This window comes from Saitoella complicata (genome assembly GCF_001661265.1).
Source record: "Saitoella complicata NRRL Y-17804 unplaced genomic scaffold SAICOscaffold_3, whole genome shotgun sequence".
NCBI lineage: Eukaryota > Fungi > Ascomycota > Saitoellomycetes > Saitoellales > Saitoellaceae > Saitoella > Saitoella complicata.
Window position 1 is genome coordinate 342,116 of NW_017566994.1, and position 23,539 is coordinate 365,654.

The 23,539-nt window shown below is 52.9% G+C and overlaps 14 protein-coding genes across 14 annotated transcripts; 8 read left to right on the plus strand and 6 right to left on the minus strand.

Annotated features, from left to right (window-relative positions):
* Positions 1-867: 867 nt before the first annotated feature.
* Positions 868-2,061, minus strand: SAICODRAFT_5316 (iron permease FTR1; the record flags this gene model as incomplete). The annotated part of the gene is made up of 1 exon (XM_019169201.1): positions 868-2,061. One exon carries the CDS (start codon positions 2,059-2,061, stop codon positions 868-870), a length of 1,194 nt encoding a protein of 397 aa, XP_019026486.1.
* A 653-nt stretch (positions 2,062-2,714) lies between these two features.
* On the plus strand, positions 2,715-4,863 carry SAICODRAFT_64006 (iron transport multicopper oxidase FET3; the record flags this gene model as incomplete). Its single annotated transcript, XM_019170031.1, has 3 exons — positions 2,715-3,070; positions 3,133-4,708; positions 4,852-4,863. Exons 1-3 carry the CDS (start codon positions 2,916-2,918, stop codon positions 4,861-4,863), a joined length of 1,743 nt encoding a protein of 580 aa, XP_019026487.1. The 5' UTR covers positions 2,715-2,915.
* A 659-nt stretch (positions 4,864-5,522) lies between these two features.
* On the plus strand, positions 5,523-6,311 carry SAICODRAFT_29003 (N2227-like protein). Its single transcript, XM_019167293.1, has one exon. It carries the CDS (start codon positions 5,560-5,562, stop codon positions 6,100-6,102), a length of 543 nt encoding a protein of 180 aa, XP_019026488.1. The 5' UTR covers positions 5,523-5,559; the 3' UTR covers positions 6,103-6,311.
* A 73-nt stretch (positions 6,312-6,384) lies between these two features.
* On the minus strand, positions 6,385-6,904 carry SAICODRAFT_52755 (L-PSP endoribonuclease family protein; the record flags this gene model as incomplete). Its single annotated transcript, XM_019169168.1, has 2 exons — positions 6,385-6,510; positions 6,623-6,904. 2 exons carry the CDS (start codon positions 6,902-6,904, stop codon positions 6,385-6,387), a joined length of 408 nt encoding a protein of 135 aa, XP_019026489.1.
* Positions 6,905-7,403: 499 nt separating this feature from the next.
* On the minus strand, positions 7,404-8,101 carry SAICODRAFT_5320 (RPB5 subunit of DNA-directed RNA polymerase; the record flags this gene model as incomplete). Its single annotated transcript, XM_019169203.1, has 2 exons — positions 7,404-7,964; positions 8,030-8,101. The coding sequence occupies 2 exons, from the start codon at positions 8,099-8,101 to the stop codon at positions 7,404-7,406; spliced, it is 633 nt and encodes a 210-aa protein (XP_019026490.1).
* Positions 8,102-9,070: 969 nt separating this feature from the next.
* On the plus strand, positions 9,071-10,451 carry SAICODRAFT_64010 (Aldo/keto reductase). Its single transcript, XM_019170032.1, has 2 exons — positions 9,071-10,176; positions 10,249-10,451. The coding sequence occupies exons 1-2, from the start codon at positions 9,182-9,184 to the stop codon at positions 10,346-10,348; spliced, it is 1,095 nt and encodes a 364-aa protein (XP_019026491.1). The 5' UTR covers positions 9,071-9,181; the 3' UTR covers positions 10,349-10,451.
* A 247-nt stretch (positions 10,452-10,698) lies between these two features.
* SAICODRAFT_64011 (class I glutamine amidotransferase-like protein) lies at positions 10,699-11,532 on the plus strand (the record flags this gene model as incomplete). Its single annotated transcript, XM_019170033.1, has 1 exon — positions 10,699-11,532. The coding sequence occupies one exon, from the start codon at positions 10,699-10,701 to the stop codon at positions 11,437-11,439; it is 741 nt and encodes a 246-aa protein (XP_019026492.1). The 3' UTR covers positions 11,440-11,532.
* A 20-nt stretch (positions 11,533-11,552) lies between these two features.
* SAICODRAFT_29006 (uncharacterized protein) lies at positions 11,553-12,670 on the minus strand. Its single transcript, XM_019167294.1, has one exon. It carries the CDS (start codon positions 12,628-12,630, stop codon positions 11,656-11,658), a length of 975 nt encoding a protein of 324 aa, XP_019026493.1. The 5' UTR covers positions 12,631-12,670; the 3' UTR covers positions 11,553-11,655.
* A 912-nt stretch (positions 12,671-13,582) lies between these two features.
* Positions 13,583-14,941, plus strand: SAICODRAFT_49187 (DEAD-domain-containing protein; the record flags this gene model as incomplete). Its single annotated transcript, XM_019168954.1, has 1 exon — positions 13,583-14,941. A coding segment is annotated over one exon (1,359 nt), but the record flags the coding sequence as incomplete, so codon positions are not given.
* A 491-nt stretch (positions 14,942-15,432) lies between these two features.
* SAICODRAFT_29008 (uncharacterized protein) lies at positions 15,433-16,138 on the plus strand. The gene is given in 3 exon segments (XM_019167295.1): positions 15,433-15,450; positions 15,848-16,014; positions 16,031-16,138. 3 exon segments carry the CDS (start codon positions 15,448-15,450, stop codon positions 16,041-16,043), a joined length of 183 nt encoding a protein of 60 aa, XP_019026495.1. The 5' UTR covers positions 15,433-15,447; the 3' UTR covers positions 16,044-16,138.
* An 890-nt stretch (positions 16,139-17,028) lies between these two features.
* On the plus strand, positions 17,029-17,454 carry SAICODRAFT_88583 (10 kDa heat shock protein, mitochondrial; the record flags this gene model as incomplete). Its single annotated transcript, XM_019171572.1, has 2 exons — positions 17,029-17,069; positions 17,137-17,454. The coding sequence occupies exons 1-2, from the start codon at positions 17,067-17,069 to the stop codon at positions 17,452-17,454; spliced, it is 321 nt and encodes a 106-aa protein (XP_019026496.1). The 5' UTR covers positions 17,029-17,066.
* Positions 17,455-17,859: 405 nt separating this feature from the next.
* SAICODRAFT_88586 (DnaJ-domain-containing protein) lies at positions 17,860-19,775 on the plus strand. The gene has a single exon (XM_019171573.1). The coding sequence runs from the start codon at positions 17,906-17,908 to the stop codon at positions 19,769-19,771; it is 1,866 nt and encodes a 621-aa protein (XP_019026497.1). The 5' UTR covers positions 17,860-17,905; the 3' UTR covers positions 19,772-19,775.
* Positions 19,776-20,424: 649 nt separating this feature from the next.
* SAICODRAFT_5327 (putative 40S ribosomal protein S5) lies at positions 20,425-21,106 on the minus strand (the record flags this gene model as incomplete). Its single annotated transcript, XM_019169205.1, has 2 exons — positions 20,425-20,745; positions 20,807-21,106. 2 exons carry the CDS (start codon positions 21,104-21,106, stop codon positions 20,425-20,427), a joined length of 621 nt encoding a protein of 206 aa, XP_019026498.1.
* A 201-nt stretch (positions 21,107-21,307) lies between these two features.
* On the minus strand, positions 21,308-23,333 carry SAICODRAFT_88591 (uncharacterized protein; the record flags this gene model as incomplete). The annotated part of the gene is made up of 7 exons (XM_019171575.1): positions 22,902-23,333; positions 22,632-22,844; positions 22,439-22,580; positions 22,028-22,386; positions 21,666-21,970; positions 21,441-21,606; positions 21,308-21,382 (listed from the first exon to the last, which is right to left on the minus strand). Exons 1-7 carry the CDS (start codon positions 23,283-23,285, stop codon positions 21,308-21,310), a joined length of 1,644 nt encoding a protein of 547 aa, XP_019026499.1. The 5' UTR covers positions 23,286-23,333.
* Positions 23,334-23,539: the final 206 nt, after the last annotated feature.

Consider the following 23,539-nt stretch of genomic DNA (forward strand, 5'->3'; position numbering starts at 1 on the left):
TGAATACGACTCTGCGGAACTCGATGAGCGATTCGTGTGGTGTTCCTTGGGTTGTTGGAGTTGAATGTGTTCTGGGCCTTCGAGTTGGAGGTGGGGGATTTCGGGGTCTTGGGGGGAGGTGTGGGTTGGTAGTGCCGGTGATGCTCGCATGAAGGAAGCGAAGCGGCGGCGGAGGCCTATTGGAGCCATGGCTGCGGAAGTATTAATATGGATGGATGTTGTGGGGGTGTTGTTCGATCAGGAGTCTTTCTCTTCTCAAGCTCGAGCTCAACCAGCCTTCCTGAGAGAAGCTTATTGATCCCGGTAGATGTCGCTACAGCAATAGAGAATCCGATGACCAATGTTTCAACAAGCTCGTCGCATTCAGACTTTTCTCTCTGGTCGGTGGTGGTTGGGTTGTATCGGCGGATGCAAGCTTCAAGCTATCGCCGGCTGCGGTGTGGGCTATACGTGCCATCCACGCCGGCGCATACACGTTTCAATTCGGGGGAAAATTTGCCTCGGGAAGAATGGATGCTATTCATATCCGCATATCGGAAGGTGCTTACAAATGCTCTCCGACAGGGTTCACGGTGAAGAGCTCTACAATATGAGAGGGTCGTAGGGAAGGCAGGATGGCTGCACCGTCGGAAAATCGACTTTTTCCAACACCTGATCGGGATCTGCGAACTCCGGTTTTTGCAGTCGCGTATCGTGAGATTGATTTTGTCATCAGAAGTAAGTAGTATGTTGACGAAAGAAGACCGTGTTAAGGGTTCCGTCACTTGTACTCTGGATGTATAGGCCAACCCACCATGCTATTGCTTTTGATAATTTCCGTGTGCCGCCCGCAGCACGTCCTTAGCTAATCGTAAATCTAACCCCCATCTACACCACCTCCCTAATCTCATCCACCTCCCTCACCCTCTGGGTACTATTCCTCTTCTCCCCCTCACCAACCGTACTCCCACTCCCAACCCTCCTCACTGCGCCCACCCCCTTCTTCTCCACCCCCAGCCCCCTCCTCTGCTTCCCACACACAATCCTCCACAAACTCATCTCCTTCCCAACCTTCCCCCTCTGCTCCTTCCACCTCATCAGCGCGATGGACCCCATCACAAGGATCCAATAACAACAATACGCCGCCACAGTCCCCTTCGTCGCCGTATTATTCCACCCCAATATCGCATTAAACACTTGCCACCCCCCATTCCCGGTCTCCGGTGAACAACAATTAACATGCCACACACTCTGTCTAATATCATACGTGCCAGGCCCATCCCCAAGTTCCGAGACGTCACCCCCAACCAACAACCCCCACCGATAATTCTCGAAAAACCCTACTGCTCTCGAAAAGAGCCCAGCAGAGACGAGGTACAACACACACGTGCTCCCCACCAAGAAATAATGCAGTTTAAACATGTTGCCACCACGGTAGAGGGCGTATCCGATGCAAAGCCCGGCTATGAGGCCACATGCTACGGCGAGGGGGAATGCGGAGGCTGGGTAAGATACCGCTACCCCGCCGACGAAAACCACAGCTTCGAGGCCTTCGCGGAGGACAGTGATGAAGGGCAGAATAAAGAGAGCGTACTTCCGCGACCACCGGCCAAAGCGTTTCCCGAGGCGGTGTTTGGGGGTGTGACTGTGACCATTGGCATCGGTGATGTCGTGTCCCTCCAACGCACGGTCGAGTTTCACTTTCCATTTGCCCTGCAATTTCGAAATCCTGAGCATGGCAAGTCCCATAACCGTAATCATCATCGACGCAATGAGCGCAAACACCCCCTCCCACAAATCTTCCGCAGAACCCCAGATATCGTGACCGAGGCCATACCAAACCCCGATGAATGCGCCGCCGATGCAGAGACAGAGCGCGAACCCGCATCCCGCTCCGGTCCAGATTTGGTTGCGTAGCTTTTTGTACATGAGGATGTCATGACCAGAGGAGGTGTGGTCGGGGTGGAGAGTTTGTGTGACGAAGGCGAGGAGGACGGAGACGATGATTGCGGCCTCGATTGTTTCGCGGAGGACGATGAAGAAGATTGGGACGGAGAAGACGTCGGCGGCTGTTACTGGCATCTTTTCTCCAACGTTGTGTTCAGTGTGTTATCAGATCCATGGGGGAGAGGGCGTCCTTTTATTCCGTCGAGCTTACGAGGATAATCAGATGGATGCCGAGGGAAAGATCAGACGAGGCTAGCGTAGCGTGGTGGTCCCGAGTCAGAGTGTGCTAAGTGAGGGTTAGATCTGGTATGCAAGGTCGTCGAGTGCGAGTGACATATAGCTAGCTACTTTGGTTCTGTCAATAGTACTCACGATACGGTAGCCGAGAACGTTAACGATCCCAGAACGATCTGGTCCTCCAACGTTCTAATCCGTTCGTATACGCGTCGGCCATTGCAGTTGCAATAATGAGCGTCATACAGTTCCAACTCGCGTTCGCGGGTTTCGGAGTCTCAAGCCAGCTGCAGCTTCCTCTCGAAATCAGATCATGCCAAGCTCACGGTCCGTGACATCGATTGATAATTATAATCAATGGCCAATCCATGATTTTAAGCTTTCAAGATCATCTCCGCAACACGTATGTACACGGCATATCTTTCGCCTGCACGCTGCAATTGCGAGTTCTACCGGTACCGAGGCGGCGCGAGATCGTGATCGGCGCCACTCACCCCCGCGGCCACACGAAACAACAGGTGCGGGTCATTCTCCCAATGATCTAATCAGATCTCCATCCTTCCCACCCTAACCCTCCCTCGCCTCTCAACGCCCCCAAATACGCCATCGCTTCTATTCTCCCCTCGGCCCACCTCTCACCCAAAAATAATTTTTATCAGATCGTGGACTAATCCCCGTGTGGTTTCTGGAGCGAGGCAGATGATCAGATAAAGATTGATGTATCTGCTGCTTGACGAGAACACCATACCGACAAGATGAAAGCAAGAACAGCTGGGTTGGTTGCGTTGGCTGCTGCTGCTGCTGCGATTGCGGAGAATGTTGTCGAGTTGGAGTGGAATATCACTTATACCACCGCGAACCCGGATGGGATGTTCGAGAGACAAGTCATCGGCGTCAATGGTGCATGGCCGTGAGTCTCTCCCTCTCCTCTTCTTTCTTTCCATTGCTCGTGCTGACTGTACATGTCTGAAGACCACCAGCAGTCAACCTAACCGAAGGCGACCGAGTCATCATCAAAACCAACAACCACCTCACCGAAGGCACCTCCCTCCACGCCCACGGCATGTTCCAAAACACCACAACCTACATGGACGGCCCCGTCGGCGTAACCCAATGCGCAATCCCCCCCAACGGCTCCTTTACCTACAACTTCACCGTCGACCAAGTAGGCACATACTGGATCCACTCTCACGCAAAGGGTCAATACCCTGATGGATTGCGTAGTCCCTTTGTCATACATGCGAAGAATGAGACGCATGGGGCGAGTTATGACGAGGATGTTACGGTACCGTTGAGTGATTGGTACCATACCCGAATCATGGATTTGAATGAGCGGTTTATGTCACTAGCCAACCCCTCCGGCGCCGAACCCGTCCCAAAGTCAGCACTCATGTTCGATACACAAAACGCCACCCTCTCATTCGAGGCCGGCAAAACCTATCGGCTCCGCTTCGTCAACATGGCCGCATTCGCCGCATTCCACGTCTGGATCGAGGGACATACGATGCGCGTGATCGAAGTCGATGGGGTGGATACGGAGGAGTACGAGACGGATGGGATTTCGCTGACTGCGGCTCAACGCGTCTCGGTACTCGTTACGGCGCGGAATGATACGAGTGGGGCGTTCCCTATCGTCGGTGCGATGGATACGGATATGTTCGATACCGTACCCGGGGATCTCAACCCCAACGTCACTTCCTACATCATCTACGACTCCGCTTCTTCGTTGGATCTTCCCACCCCAGCAACCGTCGACGCATTCCCCCCCTTCGACGATACACAACTCGTCCCTTCTGTTCCTATCCAACCATACAGCGGCGACCACAACATCACCCTCGACGTCCTCTTCGACGTCCTCGGCGACGGCTCAAACTACGCCATGTTCAACACCCAAACCTACCTCACCCCCGATACACCCCCCCTCTTCACAGCCATGTCAACAGGCGTGAACGCAACTGACCCCGTGCTGTATGGCTCCGCGACGAATAGTTTTGTTGTACCGCATTTGGTTGGGGTGGAGATGGTTATTAATAATTATGATCCGGGGAAACATCCTTTTCACCTCCATGGGCATACTTTTCAAGTCCTCGGACGGTCGGTTGAGGATGCGGGACCCTACGACCCCTCCAACGTCACTTTCGACATTCCGGCGAACCCGATGAGGAGAGACGTGGTCCAGGTCCCGCCGAATGGGCATGTCCTACTTCGATTTTTTAGCGATAACCCCGGTGTCTGGTTATTCCACTGTCACATCGAATGGCATATTTTGTCAGGCCTAATCGCACAAATCATCGAAGCACCCCTCGTCATGCAAGAACGCGTCTCCATCCCCTCATTCATCTCGGACGAATGCGCAGCGCAATCAATCCCAACATCCGGAAACGCACTCGGCAACACCGGTGCGCTTCTATACGACTTCCACGGCTATAACGCCGGCCCAGGGTTTTTGCCGACGGGGTTTACGGCGAAGGGGTATGTTGGGATGGTTATGTCTGTACTATCTGCTTTCTTGGGGATGGGTGTGATTTGTTGGTATGGGATTACGGAAGTGAAGGAGGCTGCGGAGGAGGCCAAGGAGAGGGAGGGGGAGGGGGAGGAGAAGGTTGGGGGGGTTGCTGTTGTTAGGGAGTTGTAAGATGCTTGAGGACGGGGAGAGAAAGAAGGAGAAGGGGTGGTAGTGCAGATGGAAAGGGTGAAAATTGAGTAGCATGTTAATAAAATGCTGTGCTCCTCTTTGACTTCCTTGCTGGCGGTTTGGATTCCCCGCGCTCCATGCACCCCTTCCGAACCTTAACCCCGGATCAAATACGTACGACATCCTCGACATCGCCCATCAGAATGTCGAATTCTCATTCTCATGACGGCAGCCACTCCCATACTCATGATCACGGCCACGACCTCGAAGAATCCCTCGGCCTCTCCCGCACTCTAAACTCCTTCACCTCCTACCGCCCCTCCCTCCACTCCTCCCTAACCCACCGTCTCCGCCGCTACCACTCCCTCCCCCTCCCCCACCGCTCCCTCCTCTCCACCTACCCCTCCCAAATCAGACATGCTAGCACCTGTATCGACGAAAATGCCTCACTCCTCGAATCAATCGCGGAGGTGGGTGGGACGGGCGTGTTGGGTGATGTAAAGAATGGGGTCGAGGGGTGTGGGGAGGGGGACATGGAGAAGGTTAGGAGTGTTGTGAAGCAGTTTGCGAGGGACTGGAGTGTGGAGGGAAGGGGGGAGCGGGATGCGTGTTATCGGCCGATCGTGGAACTCCTTGAATCGTTGTTTCCGGATCGACATGAGCGGAATATTCGGGTACTGGTGCCTGGAGCTGGACTTGCACGGTTGGCTTGGGAGTTGGCTCGTGTAGGGTTCCACGCCCAAGCGAACGAGTTTTCGTATCATATGCTTCTTGGATCATTCTATATCCTCAATTGCGGGGTACCCGTTGGACACCACACCATCCACCCCTACGTCCACTCCTGGTCAAATCACCGCTCCCGGCAAAACCACTTCCGATCCGTCGCAATCCCAGATGTCGACGTCGCCGGCGAACTCCAACACGAACGCGCCGGAACCCTCGAATTCGCGAGTGGCGATTTCGTCCAGGTCTACTCCAAACCCACAGAAACCTCCCAGTACGACGCGATAGCAACCTGCTTCTTCATCGACACCGCACAAAATATCGTGGATTACATCACCACCATCCACAACCTCCTCCTTCCCGGCGGGAAATGGGTTAACCTCGGACCTTTGTTGTGGCATTTCGAGAATAAGGAGGAAGGGGGGATAGAATTGACGGCGGATGAAGTTAGGGGGTTGGTTGAGGAGATGGGATTTAGGGTTGAGGTGCAGGAGAAGAGGGTGAGGACGAGGTATGTGGGGGATGAGGAGGGGATGTTGGGGTATGTGTACGAGGCGGAGTTTTGGGTTGCGACGAAGTTGTGAGGAGACCAAGACCATAGGATGCGAGTGTGTGAGTGCAGGGAGAGCCTGGAAAACGAGTTTTATTGGCATAGAGATGTAGTTGGTAGACACATGGTGCGACAGTGTGAGTCGTGACAGAAGAATTTTACAGGATACGACCTGAAGTGTCGTCTACATGATACCGACGAATTTAGACACCGCAGGGGTCATCGAGGTAGTTAGACTGTGACATATCTCATATTCAAAACTACTCCCTCTCAAACAGTCCACAACGTCGACGTCGACGTTTCCGACAGATCCCAATCATTCCTGTATATGAGCAACGACCTCAATCTCCACCATCATCGGCGGCAAAGCCAATGCAGCGACCCCAACACAGGTCCAAATCGGTGCATGATTGGGCATGTACTTCTTATTCAGCTCGACCATCTTGTAACTCCACATGTCAGTCATTCGAGCTTTCTCACGCCTCTTCTCCCCGTCTCCACGAGTAGCGATGTTCGTCACAGAAACAGAGCATGGAGCTTAATATTTTACGCACCTTATCAAAAGCCTCCTCATTCATCGGACAATGATAACTCCTCACACTCCAAACCCCCTCCCACCCCCTCTCAACCCCAGCCGCCCTCAACGCAGTCTCGATATTCAGGTAAGCTTGCTCGAGATGTTCGCTCAAGTCGGAGGAAAACTCCAGTTTCTCGTTCCAGCCGCCTTGGCCGGAGAGGTGGATGTTTGGGCCGACGCGGACGGATTGGGAGAAGTTGTAGGCTTCGCGGAGGTGTTTTCCGGCGGCGGGATCGTTGAAGTAGGAGAGGTGGGACATGTTTGCAATTGGGCACCGGTATGTCTGAGCAGAGTCGGGGAGGAGGACAGGACAGCTGAGAGAAGGGTTGGTCGAAACTATACGAGAAGGTTGAGAGGGCAGATTGGACATGGTCACATGGATGCGGCACGGCCAGGGATCGATGGCGGAGACCTCCCGCCGGGCAAGACTTTTACCAGTAACCGAACCCGTTTACGTAGGTCATTTCGCGTATCCCTTCATCTGGAACACCGGGCCGATCGTGAAGCATTGAAAAGTCACAATAAATAATATTGGCCGTAATGAACGTTTCAGACATGGTACCAGTACCTGTGTATATTCCGTAATGACCATAACCAGATGCAAAAGAAAACAAACCAAACCCAGAAAACGCGCTTAACAAAAAGAAATAGCTCGCCCAAACGTGGAGCCTCGGTGCTTTTCAGCCGGTCCTCCCCGGCATGCAGCATGCCCCCTCCGCAATTCTCGCCATCCCCGCCAACTCCCTCTCATCTTACACTCACATGCAGATTCGGTAAGTGTTATATCTCCCACTCGTCGGAGACCTTCTGGTGATCTTAACGACCTGTCCTCTCTTCAAACCATAGTACCTCGCCACAGGATCCACCGGCAAAATGCGAGGCAACTGTGTCTCCTTCAACCGATACTTCTCCAACAACTCCAACTTTTCCTCCTTCGACAGGACCTCGTGTTTAGGAACGAGCTCGTGCTGAGTGATATTGACGATCAAGTCCGATTCGGGGAAGAGCTCGATGGAGTGCTGTGCCGCAACCGCCAACGCGACCTTGGAGGCAGATGGCGAGAGTTTACCGGCGTAGACGTAGATTCCGACAGCGCACTGGTGTTCTGCCAATGTCGCGGCGAAAGCACGGAGGGGTTTGATACCGATCGTCTCGCCGGTTTCCGTATTTGTGGAGAATTCGACATAAAGCTGGGAGTTTGATTCCTTGTGTCTGAAGAATTGGCGGAGGGCGGTACGGTCGACACCGGAAGCGGTACCGTAGGTGTTTTGGAATTCCTCACGAGTGATGGTGGTCTCGTTCTCGGCGACGACGTAGCCCTGGGATCAGAAGCGTTAGTCATCGATCCGTGTTTGATAGATCTGGGGGGTGTGGAACAACATACCCGGTCCAGCACCATCTGGTTGACGGTGAGCCATACTCTGTGTAGTCTGGTGATCTGTGCTTGGTTGTCCATTTGTCGTTGATGCTCTTTACTTTCTCACTCTCTATTCTCTCGAGACGGTATTACGACGCGATACGCTTTTGCGCTGCTGCAGCACGGTGACGAGGACGAAGGATATGTATTAAAAACTACAGCCAACATAATGATTAGCCAGCCGCTCAACCCAACACAAACTCCCCTCCGCAATCAACAAAAGCAGTCAGCAACGAAAACGCCAGATCAGATTGTCGATGTCCACACCGAGCCGAAGCTCATCGGACAATGTAGATAAGTATGTTTAAGATTTGGATCATCATTTGAACGGATCGGTGCCAGACTTGCTCGTTGATGTGAAGAGGATACAGAGAGAAGACTTACCAATTGATCACGGCCGCGGGAGAATGGTTGTTCGCTGGAAGAGAAGAGAAGAGGTGTGTTTGATTTGACGGTTGCGCTCGACGCGAGCTCGAAGGTAGAAATTTAGGCGTGACGTGCACGTGCCGTGTGAACGGGACCGTCAAGATCTTCGCTTGATTTACATGAACGAGTCGATTTATTAGTAGTAAATTAGCATCATTTTGCATCACTAACAATGTCTGTGTAAATCGTGATTCCAAGTCCGTGGGTCCCACGCGTACGGTACCGGTCGCAATTGAAGTTATTCCCCATGCCCGTTCAGAACTGCGACAAGTCCGCGAAGAGCAAGGACACGATCACCCAATGCTTCTGAGATGTCACTTGTCTGTGAGGAGTTAGAGGACGCTGGGTGTGTACGTACCGGTACTAATACGAAAAACCCGTGGGAACAATGAATGACTTGAGTAAACCTTGCTGAACAAACCCAGCCGATCGCGACAGCAAAGGTACACATCTAAGGACAGTATTGATACATCTTTAGGGAGTCCTGGGGGATTCAGCTGTAACATGACGAAATTCATCACGGCGCGGGGTCGACGATTACGCAAGGGGACAACGGAACAGCTGCTGCACATTTCGGCATAACTCCACCACCGCACTCCGACCATCTCGAATATAAATACCACTCGATCCGCCCCAGCACAACTCCTCCACCCACCAGTTCGATTGAACAGGAACCAAACAGATCAGATCAATATGTCTCGTATGTCCTTCTTCAACCAACCCGAGCCGGTCTCGTCCTTGGCCCACTACCGCCTCCTCTCACCCACCGCCGCTGTGCGTGTCTCCCCCCTCTGCCTCGGCACCATGAACTTTGGTACAAAGTGGGCCGAGTGGATGGGCGAGTGCTCCAAGGATACCTCCTTCGAGATCCTCGACCACTACTACGACCAAGGTGGAAACTTCATCGACACCGCTTCTCCCTACCAAGGTAACGAGAGTGAAGAATGGATCGGAGAGTGGATGCAGAAGAGGAAAAACAGAGACCAGATTGTGCTCGCGACGAAATACACGACGCTGTACCCCCCGCTTACGGAGCCCGTCGGTCACGACATCAAGATCAACCGTGCGGGTAACTCGAGGAAGAGTGCGCATGTTGCGGTGAGGGATTGTTTGATCAAGCTCAAGACGGATTACATTGATTTGTTGTACGTGCATTGGTGGGATTACACCACCTCTGTGCCCGAGTTGATGCAGACCCTTAACCACCTCGTTATGTCCGGGAAGGTGTTGTACCTCGGCGCTTCGGACATGCCCGCCTGGGTCGTCTCGAAGTGTAACCAGTACGCTCGTGACCACGGCATGGCTCAATTCGTCGTCTACCAAGGAAAGTGGAACTTGGCGGAGCGCGATATGGAGAGCGAGGTCATCCCGATGTGTAAGGATGAGGGTATGGGTGTCGCGCCCTGGGCTACGTTGGGCCAGGGTAAGTTCAAGACTGCAAAGCAGTTGGAGGAGGAGAAGAATGAGTCTCGCCGTAACATGGATCAGGCTAAGGAAAGCGACCACCGTGCCTCTGAAGCTCTTGAGAAAGTTGCGAAGGAGCTCGGTGAGGGTGTTTCCATCCAGCAGGTTGCGTTGGCGTACCACCTTTACCACACTGCCCATGTCTTCCCCATTATCGGTGGACGCAAGGTTTCTCACCTTAAGGACAACATCGCCGCTTTGGACATCCACCTTACAGATGCTCAGTTCGCTACGCTTCAGGAGGGCGGGGAGCAGAAGAGGTTGTTCCCGCAGACGATGGTCGGAACGAAGACGAGTGAGGTTCCGATTTTGAAGAACTCGGGAGTTTTGGAGGAGGCGGGTGTTGGAGGTGGAAGGGGAGCCGGGGGCGTCCAGGAGTGGAAGGCCCCGGCCTAGAGAATTGGCTACTAATGAGGCTTGTGTTTGACTACGTATACCTACGATCTTTTTCAGTGATAGAAAACCATCGCAAACTTTTCTCCCACGCATCCGTCGGGTCTACCAACTCTTGCCTATAAGCTCATGATCATGACCGTTTTCAATCCAAGGTTGACCTTCGTAAATGAGAAGATGAAGCTGAAATACGAGTACTCTCAAATGCAGCTGCTGCTTACTAATCGTTCTCCGCGGGTAAACCTGCGAGGTCCTCACGCTCGTGACGTCAGGGCATACCAAGTCCCTCGACTTTTGTGAACCCCACAACCTTCGATCGAAACTCCACCAAACCTCCAAAACTCCAAACAAAAATGTCGTCTCAGAAAAAGATCCTCTTCGTTCTCACCTCCCACAACAAGATCGACAAGCTCGACAAGCCTACCGGGTGGTACCTCCCCGAGGTGGCTCACCCCTACTACGTCCTCGCTCCTCACTACTCCATCACCTGGGCTTCTCCCGCTGGTGGTGAAGCTCCTCTCGATCCCGGATCCGTTGAGGCATTCAAGGATGATGACGAGGCTCAGAAGTTCTTGAAGGAGGTTAATGACTGGAAGCAGTGCCGTAAGCTTTCTGACGTCCTTCCGGAGGTCGAGAAGGGTGAGTACGTCGCTGTTTTCTACCCCGGTGGTCATGGACCTATGTACGACTTGCCCCGTGACGAGAACTCTTTGAAGATCCTTGAGAGTTTCTGGAAGCAGAACTTGCCCGTCTCCGCTGTCTGCCACGCTCCTGCCGTCCTGGCCGAGACTTCCTTCGTCAAGGGCCGCAAGGTAACTGGATTCTCCAACGAGGAGGAAGACCAGGCTGGGTTGACTGATGCCATGCCTTACCTCCTTGAGGACCGCTTGAAGGAGAGGGGTGGTTTGTACGAGAAGGCCGAGAAGGCTTGGGGAGAGAAGTTGGTTGTGGATGGAAAATTGATTACGGGACAGAACCCTGCGAGTGCGAAGGCCGTTGGAGAGGCGTTGCATCAGATGATTACTGGTGGTGCCCCGGAGGATGAGAGCAAGGCTAGCGTGCAGGACAAGCTTGCTGGTATGGGTGCTTCGTAGATGCTCTAGCTCTACGTCAAGTGGTTGTGTTAGGATACGTGTACGATATGATAGCATCTATATGATTCATATGTTGCGCAAGAGCACTCAGGCCACGGCATCATTAACCAAATGTGCGAATTTGTTTTCAGTATCTGTGGGTATCCATATAGAAGTCAGATGCAACGCCGATCCCGGTCCTTCTCTCCCTACCATTTCATATCCTCAGTCCCAGTTCTATACCATATCCAACCACCCATACGTCTCCGCAACCGCCGTCATATTCACCCCCTCTTCGCCAAACATCCTCGCAACTCGCAAATACTCCTCATCAGTCTTCATCTTATGCGGATTAATCGCACCCTCTCCCATCCTATGTACCCACCCCGACAAATCTTCAACATTATCATCGACGTCGAACGCTTGTTGGTTTGGGAGCTTGATGAATGTGAAGGTGTCGGGTGTTTCTCCGGCTTCGTGGAGGAGGCGTCCGACGAGGCGGTCTTCGTGTTCGTCGTTGATGGGGTTTTCGTCGTGCAGGGTTGAGAGGCGGTGAGCGAGCGAGGTTGAGAGGGTATAGAATTGGCCGCCGGGGTAGGGGTATTCCTTGACGAAGCGGTCCATAGGCCGGCCGATCATGAGTCTTTGCTTGAAGTCCGTGTTGTCGATGTCGAGATCTGGATTAAGGTTCGGGTGGAGATATTGCGTGTAGAACGCCAATGCCGAGAGGAAAGAGTCGTCGTCGAGTTTGCTAACGAATCTGTAGGATAGGAATCTACCCGAATCCCGGAAGTACTTGAGGAACTCTATGGACTTGACGGTGTTTGCGACGTGTGCGGATTCTTCTAGGTGCGACAGAACCACCAAATCTCCATAGGTCTCGTTCTCGGCTTTCACAATGTCGATCCAAGGACCGGGATTCGAGAGAACGAACACACATCTGATGTTAGGATTATCAGAGGCGTAAAGACGTTGCCAGGTAGCGCGAATAATACTGTGGCGACTCAAGGATTTTGCTAGTGTCATGGTTGCGATGAGCCAGACAGGATCAGATGCGGTGAAGGTGCCGGCAGCTGCAGTGCTGAATCGAGATATGGATGGGGAGAGATCCGAGTAAGAGAGGAATGTGACGAGAAGGGTTATGGTGATAACGCATGCTAGGAGACCATAGCGAATGAGGGGTGAAGACATGGAAGGGATCGCGGCGACCATGATGACCTGATTCACAGAGACCGGTCGCGGTACCGTGGAGTGAGGGCGAGAGGACAGGAGAGGATCAGGCGCAGTTGTTGCAGTACGGGGAGATATGGTAGTACATATGAAATCTACGGCTCGGACTAATTCACCGAGTAACCCGCGTACGCATGTCATTCCAGCTTCACACCGGGCCGCGCGCGCTCGATCACCGCGGGAGCGCAACGAATGTCACCGTGATGGACTCGTGTCGTCTGGGCATTCCTGTATCGGGTAAAAAGGGTTGACATTGAACAGCGTCGACATTTCAACTCTGCCCTCTGTCAGCATCCCGTGGCTGTGTCGTGGCTGTGCACAGGGACGTGCATCTGTTGCATCCAAAAATAGATACTGCGATACACCACCAAAGTCTGCTCGTTGACAGTTGTTGATCAATTGCAAGATGTTCAACATCCAAAGATGGACAGGAAATGAGGTTCAACAGCCAAAGAAGAACGTGGCTGTCCTGGAGAAACTGAAGAGTAAGCTGAAGAGGAAGAGGGAGGAGCCGGAGCCTGAAGCCGCACCTGCCTCGGAGCCGGCGCCTGAGAATATGGAGGAGTCTGTGTCAATGGAGGAGGTGGTCGAAGAGAAGGCTACTGAGGCACAAGAACCAGAGCCGGAGAAGGAAGAAGAGACCAAGGAGAAGAAGCCACCAAAGAGGGAAAAGAAAAAGAAAAAGAAGATCGAGGAGCCAGTCGAAGAAGAAGTCGACGTCGGCCGCGGTCATTCCCGCGTCCTCAATATCTTTCACGCCCACGCTAAACCCATCTCGCAACCCGACTCAGACACCGAACTCCCCGACGCACCAGTCGAGGAATTGGATCCAGAGCTGAACCCAACAACGCTCCAACCCCTCCCCCAACCCGCCCAAAAAGCCAAAGCACCGCGCGGCCCAGGCGTCACCGGTCTCCCGGAATGGCTGACAAACCCCACCACCATCCCCAGCACCACACGAATCCCATTTTCCGAACTCGGCCTATCCTCGAAAATCAACACCCGCCTAGCCACACAGAACTATACCGCCGCCTTTGCCGTGCAATCCGCCGTTCTCCCCGCACTGTTAAAAGATGCGCAGAGTTTGGTGCAAGGTGTGAAGGAGGATTTGTGCGTGAGTGCTCAGACGGGAAGTGGAAAGACGTTGGCGTACACGATTCCGATTGTGGAGGCGTTGTCTACTAGGGTCGTTACGAGGCTGCGGTGTTTGATTGTTTTACCGACCCGCGAGTTGGTGACCCAAGTCCGCGAAACATTCGAGCAGATCGCCGGAGGCTCTGGCCTGAAAATTGGAACATCCACCGGCCAGCGCTCCTTCGCGAACGAACAGACCATGCTCTGCGGCCAACCCACCGACAAACCTCTACGTGGCGGCAAAAGTCTCGTCGACATCCTAATCTGCACTCCCGGTCGTTTGGTCGACCACATCCAACAAACGCCAAACTTCACCCTCCAACACCTCCGCTGGCTCGTCGTCGACGAAGCCGATCGTCTCCTCAACCAATCTTTCCAGGAGTGGGCGGATGTGGTGATGAACGAAATCGATAACCCCGCAAACCTTCTCTCACCAGAGGAGGAGGAGAGGGGGAGTGATGCGGTTAGTGGGGGTGTGGGGAGGGCGGGTGAGGGGTGGATCAGCGCGTGTCAGAAATGTATTTTCTCGGCAACGTTGAGTAGGAATCCGGGGAAGATCGCGTCTCTTCGTCTGCGGAGGCCGCGGTTGATTATGGTCCATGACCCAGCGGCACCTACCGAAGAGGGTACGGCTGCTGAGGATGGGGCCGCTGGTGAGGAGATGGATGGCGACGACGACGATGACGAGCCAAAGACTTTCTCCGTCCCGGCTGGGTTGACGGAACATGCGCTCATCAGTGGCCCGGAGAAACCGTTGTTTTTGGTACAGTTGATTAAAGAGAAGGGGATTAAGGGTGCATTCGTATTCACCAAATCCAACGAATCTGCGGCACGTTTGGCGCGGTTGTTGGTTCTCATGGATCCCCTGCAAGCCGATAAAGTGGGACTGTACTCCGGTGAAGTCTCCAAAGACGAACGAAAGAAAACCCTCACTGCATTTAAGAAAGGCACGATCGAGATCCTCGTCTGTTCCGACCTTTTGGCGCGTGGTTTGGACTTACCAAGCGTCCCACACATCATAAACTACGACCCACCCCCCAGCACCCGCCAATACATCCACCGCGTCGGCCGAACAGCGCGTGCTGGGACCTCGGGAGACGCCTGGTCTCTCATTCTCCCACACGAAGCCCGGTTTTTCTGGAAGATGGTGAGGAGTGTGGGGAGGGGTGGGAAGAAGGTTGAGAGGGTTGAGGGTGTGGTGTTGGAGAGTTTGAAGAAAGGGGTTGAGAGTGGGAGGGAAGGGTATGAGAGTGCTTTGGAGGTGCTTGGGAAGGAGGTTGAGGAGGGGAGGAGGGGAGGGCAGAAGAGGGGCGGGGAGAGGAGAAAGTCGGGAAAGGGTGGGAAGGAGTAAAATATATTATCCTATAGCTATAGCTACATCGATATCGAGTGCAAATGAAAGGACCTATCAACGTATTACCACGTTCACCGAGCCTGATTAGTGACGTGGTCCTTCATGACTAAGACAGGACCACTACATCCTTTCTACAGCTCTGCAATCTCAATCTTTACGTTACATTCCCCCAAATCCATCCTCCTCACTCCCATTCGCAACCAGCTCACGCGCCACAAACCAAATTTCGCCTGCGCCACACCTCCACTCCTATCGCCCACGTACAGCAACGGCGAAAAGTGCGAGTAGCGACCCATCGAAAAATCGGCATCATGGTGAGTACTGCGTCCGTTTGCGTGCGTTGATCGATTGAGAATGTATTGGAGGGCGAATTGCTGTGGAATTGCGGCGGGTTTGGAGGGGAGGGGACGATGGATGGGTTGATGTTGTTCGGGTGGCAGGGGGGACGCTGCGTGGATTGGGGATTGGAGGCCGACTTGGCACGGGGGAATGACATACAATCGAGGAAACGCGACGCTCTCGTGACGAGGGAGAAGGGAGATACGGCATTTCGACTGTTTCAACAATTCGTCAGTCCCGCCAACTTTTCACCCTCGGGGTTCACCACCACCCACTACCCCTTGACCACAACATCTTGCCTCTTCCTAATTCTCAATCGCACCGCACGCAAAACGTACAATCGCGAATTGTTTTGCTGACCTTCATGTTTAGTCCCTCGTCGTCCCCGAGAAGAACAGCTTCCAGCACATCTTGCGTTTGTTGAACACCAACGTCGATGGTGCCAACAAGATCATGTACGCCTTGACCCAGATCAAGGGTGTCGGTCGTCGTTACTCCAACTTGGTCTGCAAGAAGGCCGATGTTGACCTTAACAAGCGGTATGTCTACTCTGGTTGTGTGGGTATGAAGCGGGAAATTGAGTGTGTTGCGCGTGTGTCTATGAGATGGGACAAGTGTGCTTTGTGCGGATTGAATGTGAATTGGCTTCTGGAAGGTGTTGGGCAACTCGTCCATCTGGTCGGGTTGGGAATGAACGTCTATGGGGGCACACGCGCACGCACTTTTTTCCTGCCTGCACTTGTCACTGATCACGGAAGTGAAAATGCGAACAAAACTAACATTCTTATCAGCGCCGGTGAGCTTACCGTCGAAGAGCTTGAGCGTCTCGTCACCATCATCCAGAACCCCACCCAGTACAAGATCCCCACCTGGTTCCTTAACAGGCAGAAGGACATTGTCGACGGCAAGAACGGCCAGATCCTCTCCAACAACTTGGACTCCAAGCTTCGTGAGGACTTGGAGCGCTTGAAGAAGATCAGGGCTCACCGTGGTTTGAGGCACTACTGGGGTTTGAGGGTTAGGGGTCAGCACACCAAGACCACCGGTCGCAGGGGAAGGACCGTTGGTGTCTCCAAGAAGAAGTAAACGGTTTCTCGTACTCTTTGGTGTTTTGGAGTCATGCGCGGGATGGCTTGGTATGCCTTGCTGTTCTGGAGGAAATTCTGAGGTCTTTGAATGTACCCATTTTGGTTGCCGATCGCATTGTCTACGCGATTATGTACGTGCTCGTCTGCGTGATCTGGTTGTAGATGGGTCGTCCTTGAATATCCTGAAGCATTTTCGTCCATTACAGCTTTATTTCAACCGGGCCTCCACCTCCTGCCATCAGTCCATGATCCACTCCAAGTACCCTTGTATCAGCTCATCCGAAGCACTTCATGACATCTACACAATAACGCCGTAATTTACTTGCCTATTCCGACCACTTTCCGTGACTTCAACCTTCGGTTCACCCTCCAGCTCTGAGCCCCCCCCTGCGTGCTGCCTACCGAACCGTACTCCAGAAAGTTCCTGAGTGAGCGCAGCGCAATAAATCGAGCCGAACGTCCGTACAAGTCTTCGTTACACAAACACAAACAAATTCATCAGAATGGTACGTTCTCCTACGATCTGTCACGAACTCCTATGCTTCAGGAACCTCTGCTAACTGTTGATCACAGTCCTCCGTCGCCACCCGTAACGTCAAGTCCATCGTCCCTCTCCTCGACCGCGTCCTCGTCCAGCGCGTCAAGGCCAGCGTCAAGACCGCCTCCGGTCTCTTCCTCCCCGAGAAGTCCTTGGAGAAGTTGTCTGAGGGTACCGTCATCGCCGTCGGTAAGGGCGGTTTCGTCGACGGAAACAAGGTTGAGGTTTCCGTTCAGGCTGGTGACCGTGTTTTGTTGCCTCCTTTCGGTGGATCTGCTATCAAGGTTGGAGAGGATGAGTACACTTTGTTCAGGAACCACGAGATCTTGGCCAAGATTGACGAGGCTGCCTAAATGTGCCGTGTGAGCTCAACCTAAGAGGAAGGTGGTCAGAGGGGATGAGACGCAATGATGAAGGCTGGAGAAGAGCGTGTATGATGTGGAGTGTGTACGATGCATTTCAAAAAGGGTTTATGGCGTTTTGAAGATATACAAACATTTTTTTTTGGTTTCAAGCATGAGCGAACATGGCTCGGTTTCTCCACTCACAGCTGTCTACGTGTCTCATTCATACCATCCAGTTTCCCACATTTCTTCAGACAGACTTTTCCGTCCGCTCCTACCGCATGACTTGTAATGCAAGTTCTGATCGTTCGTTTTTCTCACATTGCTGCCCCGTTTTGGCGATGACTGACGTGGCTAAGTTCGTATGCGCGCACGAGCCGCGTGCCTTTGACATCCAAAGAATCCTCGAAGCGACAACGAAGACGACGACCAGCGACCCCGATCAGCGTCCTCCGTCAGCATGTCAGAATACTCCTACGACGAGGAGGGCAACTACTTTCCCTTCTTCGTCCTCACCTTCCTCGGACTGGTACTCGTCCCATTGACATACACCTCGCTGTTTAGGAAGAAAGTTGAGAGACCGGCGCAGGTGAATTGCAATTGCGACGCATGTGTACGGAAAAAGAGTGCGCTTGCGAAGCAAGACAGTCGAATTAAGTTTGGGAAGAGGTTCTTTGCGTTGGCGGCGGGATGGGCGTTGTTTGCTTGGATGGCCTACCGTGTCGCGAATCAGAAATTCGAGAGCAAGCATTGGGATCCGTATGAGATTTTGGGCATATCGGCATCAGCTACGGAGAAGGAGATCAAGAAGCACTACAAGAAGCTTTCGCTTAAGTTCCACCCCGACAAGATCCGCGAAACAGCCAATGAGACCCTTACCGATATCGAATCGAAGTTTATCGAGATCAGCAAGGCTTACCAGTCTTTGACCGACGAAGAGGTACGCAAGAACTTCCTTGAGTACGGTCATCCCGATGGAAAGCAAGAATTCGGCATGGGTATCGCACTCCCTCTCTGGATCGTTGAGTCGCAGAATAATCTCTGGGTCCTCGGCGCTTACGGTGCAATCGTCGGCCTCGGACTTCCATTCATCGTCGGGAAGTGGTGGTACGGATCAAAGAACAAGACCACAGAGGGCGTCGAAAACGATACTGCTGCAATGTTCTTCAAAGGAATGAAGGAGACTGTTGGGGTGCAGGAGTCCTTGCAGTTGATTACGAAGAGTAAGGAGTACGCGGAAGAGTTCGGTCAAAACGCGGAGGTGTCAGGAAAGCTCGAGAAGGCGTTGGCGCAGGCTGGTGTTACCCTGCCCAAAGACGATCCCAACGCAGCAAAGAAGGCGCTTGCGCTCATTGAGGCGCACTTGAACCGTCTGCCACTCGAGAATGGCGAAGAGAGAGACAAGCAGAAGGCGTTGTTGCCTCTCCTGAGACTACACGCCTCTCTGTCTTCTATCGGCGTTGCCTTCAACTACCTCAAGTTTGCCGTCGAACTTCCTCGCCTCGGCCAAAACCTCATTCAGGCCGTACCATTGGGCGGCTCTCCTCTTCTTCAGCTTCCCGGTATTACCACGGAAGTAGCGACCAAGCTTCGGGCCAAGGGTATTTGGACCGTGCAAGACCTTATGGCAGTTGAGAAGGACGAGCGCAAGACTCTCCTCATCGATGCTGGCGTCGACGCGTCTGTGTACAAGCTCACTGAGAAGGTTGCCCGCTCAATCCCTGTTCCTGAAGTGGTAAAGGCTTACTTCAAGGTTCCGGGCGACAACGAAGTCACTCCCGGTGCCCTCGTCAACTTTGTCATCAAGGCACGCATCATCCACCCTGGCGTGACCCCACCGAAGCTGCCCGAGAACGCATTCAGCGAAGAGGAGGACGCAGAGGACGATGTCGATGCCCTGATTGGACGAAAGACCAAAGCAGAGGAGGAAGAACTCGCGAAGAGCCCCATGATCCACGCACCATACTGGCCACGAAACAAGACTCCCAAGTGGAGTATCTTCCTAGGCAACACAAAGATGGAGAGAATCTTCGTTCACCCGACTAACGTTACCGACCTGAGTACCACCCTCCGCACCTTCCGTGTACAATTCCCTGCACCACCACAACCTGGCAACTACCAATTCACCATGTTCCTCGTCTCTGATTCTTATATCGGTACCGACGTAACAAAGGAAGTGGAGTTGAAGGTCGTGCCGGTGGAAGAGTTGGGTGACCAGGCGAAGGTCGTTGAGGATACAATTGAGGATACTGAGGATGAGGATGAGGAGAGTGAGGAAGGGGGAGAGAGCTCGAGTGAGTATGATTCGAGTTCGGACGAAGAGTAGAGTGAGAGGAGAGTGACATTAGTGATACCTGGATTGAAGATATCGTTGAGCATAGCTGGTGCGGTGAATGGCATATTTTGTATCTCTTTTGTCTGTTTCCTGAACGCTCCCATGACCAACTCTTGCACTGTGTGCCCGGCTAGGCGCTCTGCTGAAGGGACACTCTCCAAGATTAGACTCAGTTCAGGATCTTACCAAGCAGGACAAAAGTGGCTACAGTGGAAAGCAGTCCTTTACGTCAATTCATAGTCTCGCAAACAAGGTTAAGAACACATTTGCGGTCCTATCAAGCAACACAGAGGAAGGCTCTTTCAACGAATTGTCGCATAAGTAACGAAACAAACACAGCACATTCACGGTGAAAAAGGAAGAGAGGGAACAGAAGCAGCAAACGAACTGAGGCTCTCTGAGCAACCTCAGCCCACAGGTCCAGGGCGTACCATTGGGCCGCAGTTCCAGGGCGATACCTTGGCAGATGTCATAAAATCCTTATTTAGTTAAACCCAAACCCAACGCCGGTACATCGAGCAACACGTAAACGACACCCAGATCGTTTCCAAATCCGCGCAAGTCGACGCGTGCGTCGACCCCATCCACGCACACAACAATGCAATTCCCGACGCTCGATCCAGACCCAGCAAGAAACAAATTGCTTAACGGTTGGACTTGGCAACACGCTCGAGCTCATCCTTCTTCTTGATGGCGTAAGAGTTGGAAGAACCCTTGGCAGCGTTGATGAGCTCCTCAGCCAAGCACTCAGCGATGGTCTTGACGTTGCGGAAAGCAGCCTCACGAGCACCGATGGTCAAGAGGGAGATAGCCTGGTTGACACGGCGGAGAGGGGAGACATCGACGGCCTGGCGACGGACGGTACCAGCGGAACCGATACGGGTGGAGTCCTCACGGGGACCACAGTTGACGATAGCGTCGACGGCGATCTGGAGGGGGTTGGCATCGGTCAAGAGGTGGACGATCTAAACGAAATGAGTTAACACCTTACTCAAAAAAATATGCAATTGGTGGTTCAGAACTAACCTCGAAAGAGTGCTTGACAATGCGGACAGCCAACAACTTCTTACCGTTGTTACGGCCGTTCATCATCAAAGCGTTGGTCAAACGCTCAATGATGGGGCACTGAGCCTTCCTGAACCTCTTGTTGGCGTAACGACCAGCAGTGTGGGGGAGGTAGGTAGGGGCACGGATCTGAATGTAGTCGGTCAAGGAGATGTCCTTAACCTCAACATCCTCGTAGGACCACTTGTTGAAGAGCTTGACGGAGCCAGCCTCGGCGAGGACATCCTTAGGGAGGGAAGGGTAGGCGATTTCGGCAGACATCTTTGCTGGGTGGACGATTGTTGGATCTCGAGGATTCGGTGAGTTCTGCGGCCGGCGTAGAGTTTTGTGTGGGAGCGCGCTGCAGGCAAATTTTGGTAGGGCAAGTGAACCCTGCAGATGAGTTTATTCAAAAGCGCGTTAAAATATAAAATCCAGAATAATCCTCATAAACCACGATGCCATCATGAACGCAACAATTGTCTACTTCTCGAACCTCTCTCCACCGATCCAAGCATTGAACATCTCCAACGAGCTCTCAGGCTGGTCGTAAGGAACCTGTACGTCCTCCATTAGCATCATGTTATCAACCATCGAAAAAATGGGTATTGTATACCATGTGTCCGGCGCCAAACACCCTCATGAAAGTAAAGTTTCCGTTCGACTTGACATCACCAACATGCTCCCCACTCTCCCTCATCGTAAACTTATGCTTCTTAGCCGTGTTAAAAGATCTCTTGCCAGGCCACTCAAGCGCCTCAGTCCAAGCCTCATTACCGATCCTGTTCACACGCGTACATGTTAGCCATCACCCGCAAGCATGAACAAAAAGCGTGCGTACCAGTTACAGATAAAATCAGCATCACCAGCATAAACCAACACATCAACACCCTTCTCAAGCACAACCGGCACATTACGGTGGAAAGGCTGCATCCAATCACCAGCGAAAAGGAAGTTACGGTTAATATCGAAATTGCAAGAATCGTATTTCTCGACCTCGACACCGAGAGCGGATTTAACGTCCTCACGGTTGAGGTAGCGTGAGATATCGCCGAGAATTGGGTAGCAGAGGTTTTCCTTGTCGACGCACTCGTCACGGACGTCGTAGACATTCTTGCCGGTTTTCTGGTACGGACCCATCATGACCTACGTTCTTGATGTGTCAGCGTCCGTGAGGATTCTTCACTGCCATGAAGAACATACGTTATTACAGTAAATCGCAGCAGGGACACAGCTCCACCTCGACCCACTCTCATAACAACTCTCAATCAAACTCTTACACCTCGGCCAATTCTGCCTCATTCCCTCACACTGCATCTCATCCAACACAGGGCCATAAGAGTTATTGCAGGCCATGTCGGGGTAGAATTCGTATTGTGTCAAAGGGTCGGTGAGACCGTTTCCGATGAGGACGGATTCGAGGTTGATCTTGGGGACGGAGGCGAGTGCGGATTCGGTGGTTGAGACGTGGAAGTCGTGGGATTCGCGGTTGGAGTGGGCGAGGATTTCTTTGGCGAAGACGGGGATGTAGTGGCCGGCGTAGGACTCACCAGCGATGTGGACTGTTTCATCTCGGTTAGCATCATCATTGTGATAGATACGGCTGGGACGTACATGGCAAATCAGCATACTCAGGGAACTGCTTGAAGAACAAAGTCAAGAGGGCATAAACGTCCTGTCCAGCAGCAACAGTGTTCGACACACTCTCGTCACCATACGAATACCCAACATTAACAGGCTGGTCGAGGAAGATGACCTGTAACATTATGTTTAGCACTGTCGGCAGTTGCAAAAGAATGTTACATACCGATGCATTGTTGTTCCACGAGAACTCATTCTTCTTAACCTTGTCACCCTTAACACTAGCCGGACCGAGCTCCATGAACAATCCGGTAAGGGAGGAGCAGCCGGGTCCACCGTTGAGCCAGAGAACGATGGGGTCTTTCTTGGGGTCATTACGGGACTCGAAGAACCAATAGAAGAAGTGTTTCTCGTCGGAGACATCGAGGTATCCGGCGTACTATTCAAAACAATCAGCATACATCCCTGTAAAAGAGGGGTGGGAGGGAGATCATACCTGCTTGACGTCATCGACACCCAAATCCTTCGGAGACTTAACACGGAGAGAGTAATCATCGCCCAAAGCCTCAAGCTTGACGGTATTCCACCCATGCTCGACCTTCTTAATGCTCTTCTTAGGCGCATGAATCGCGATTGGCTCAAACCCCTCGACAGCCTTCTCGAAAACACCCTCGAGTTCGCGAAGGGAGCCAATCAAAGCACCGCCGAGATGCGTCGAGGCCTCAAAGATAGCATTCCTAGACACCTCAGCATTCTCAGAGGGAAGAAAATCCGGGATAGGGACAGCGGCGCCCTGGTGGTTGATACCGCGGGCAGGGGACGCGATAACTCCTGCAACGCCGAGCGCGAGCCCGAAGACGAGGGTCGAGAGCTTTGCCATTTCAGTTGCTCTCAATTGATGATTTGGATGGAGTAAGTGGTGAAGATGGTGAAAGGGGGGGGAGGAGGGCCTTGGTGGTGTAGCGATTGCAGGTCAAGAAGGTCGGGTACGCGGGGTGAGGGTACGGCCTGGAGGTGCAGGGGGGCCGCGCAATCGTGCAGTGGGCATTGGTGCGTGGTGCGGGGAGCGGCCTACCGGTAGGCGAGAAAAGCGGTGGGATCTTATCGATCTTCATGTTCAAGCCTTACCAAATT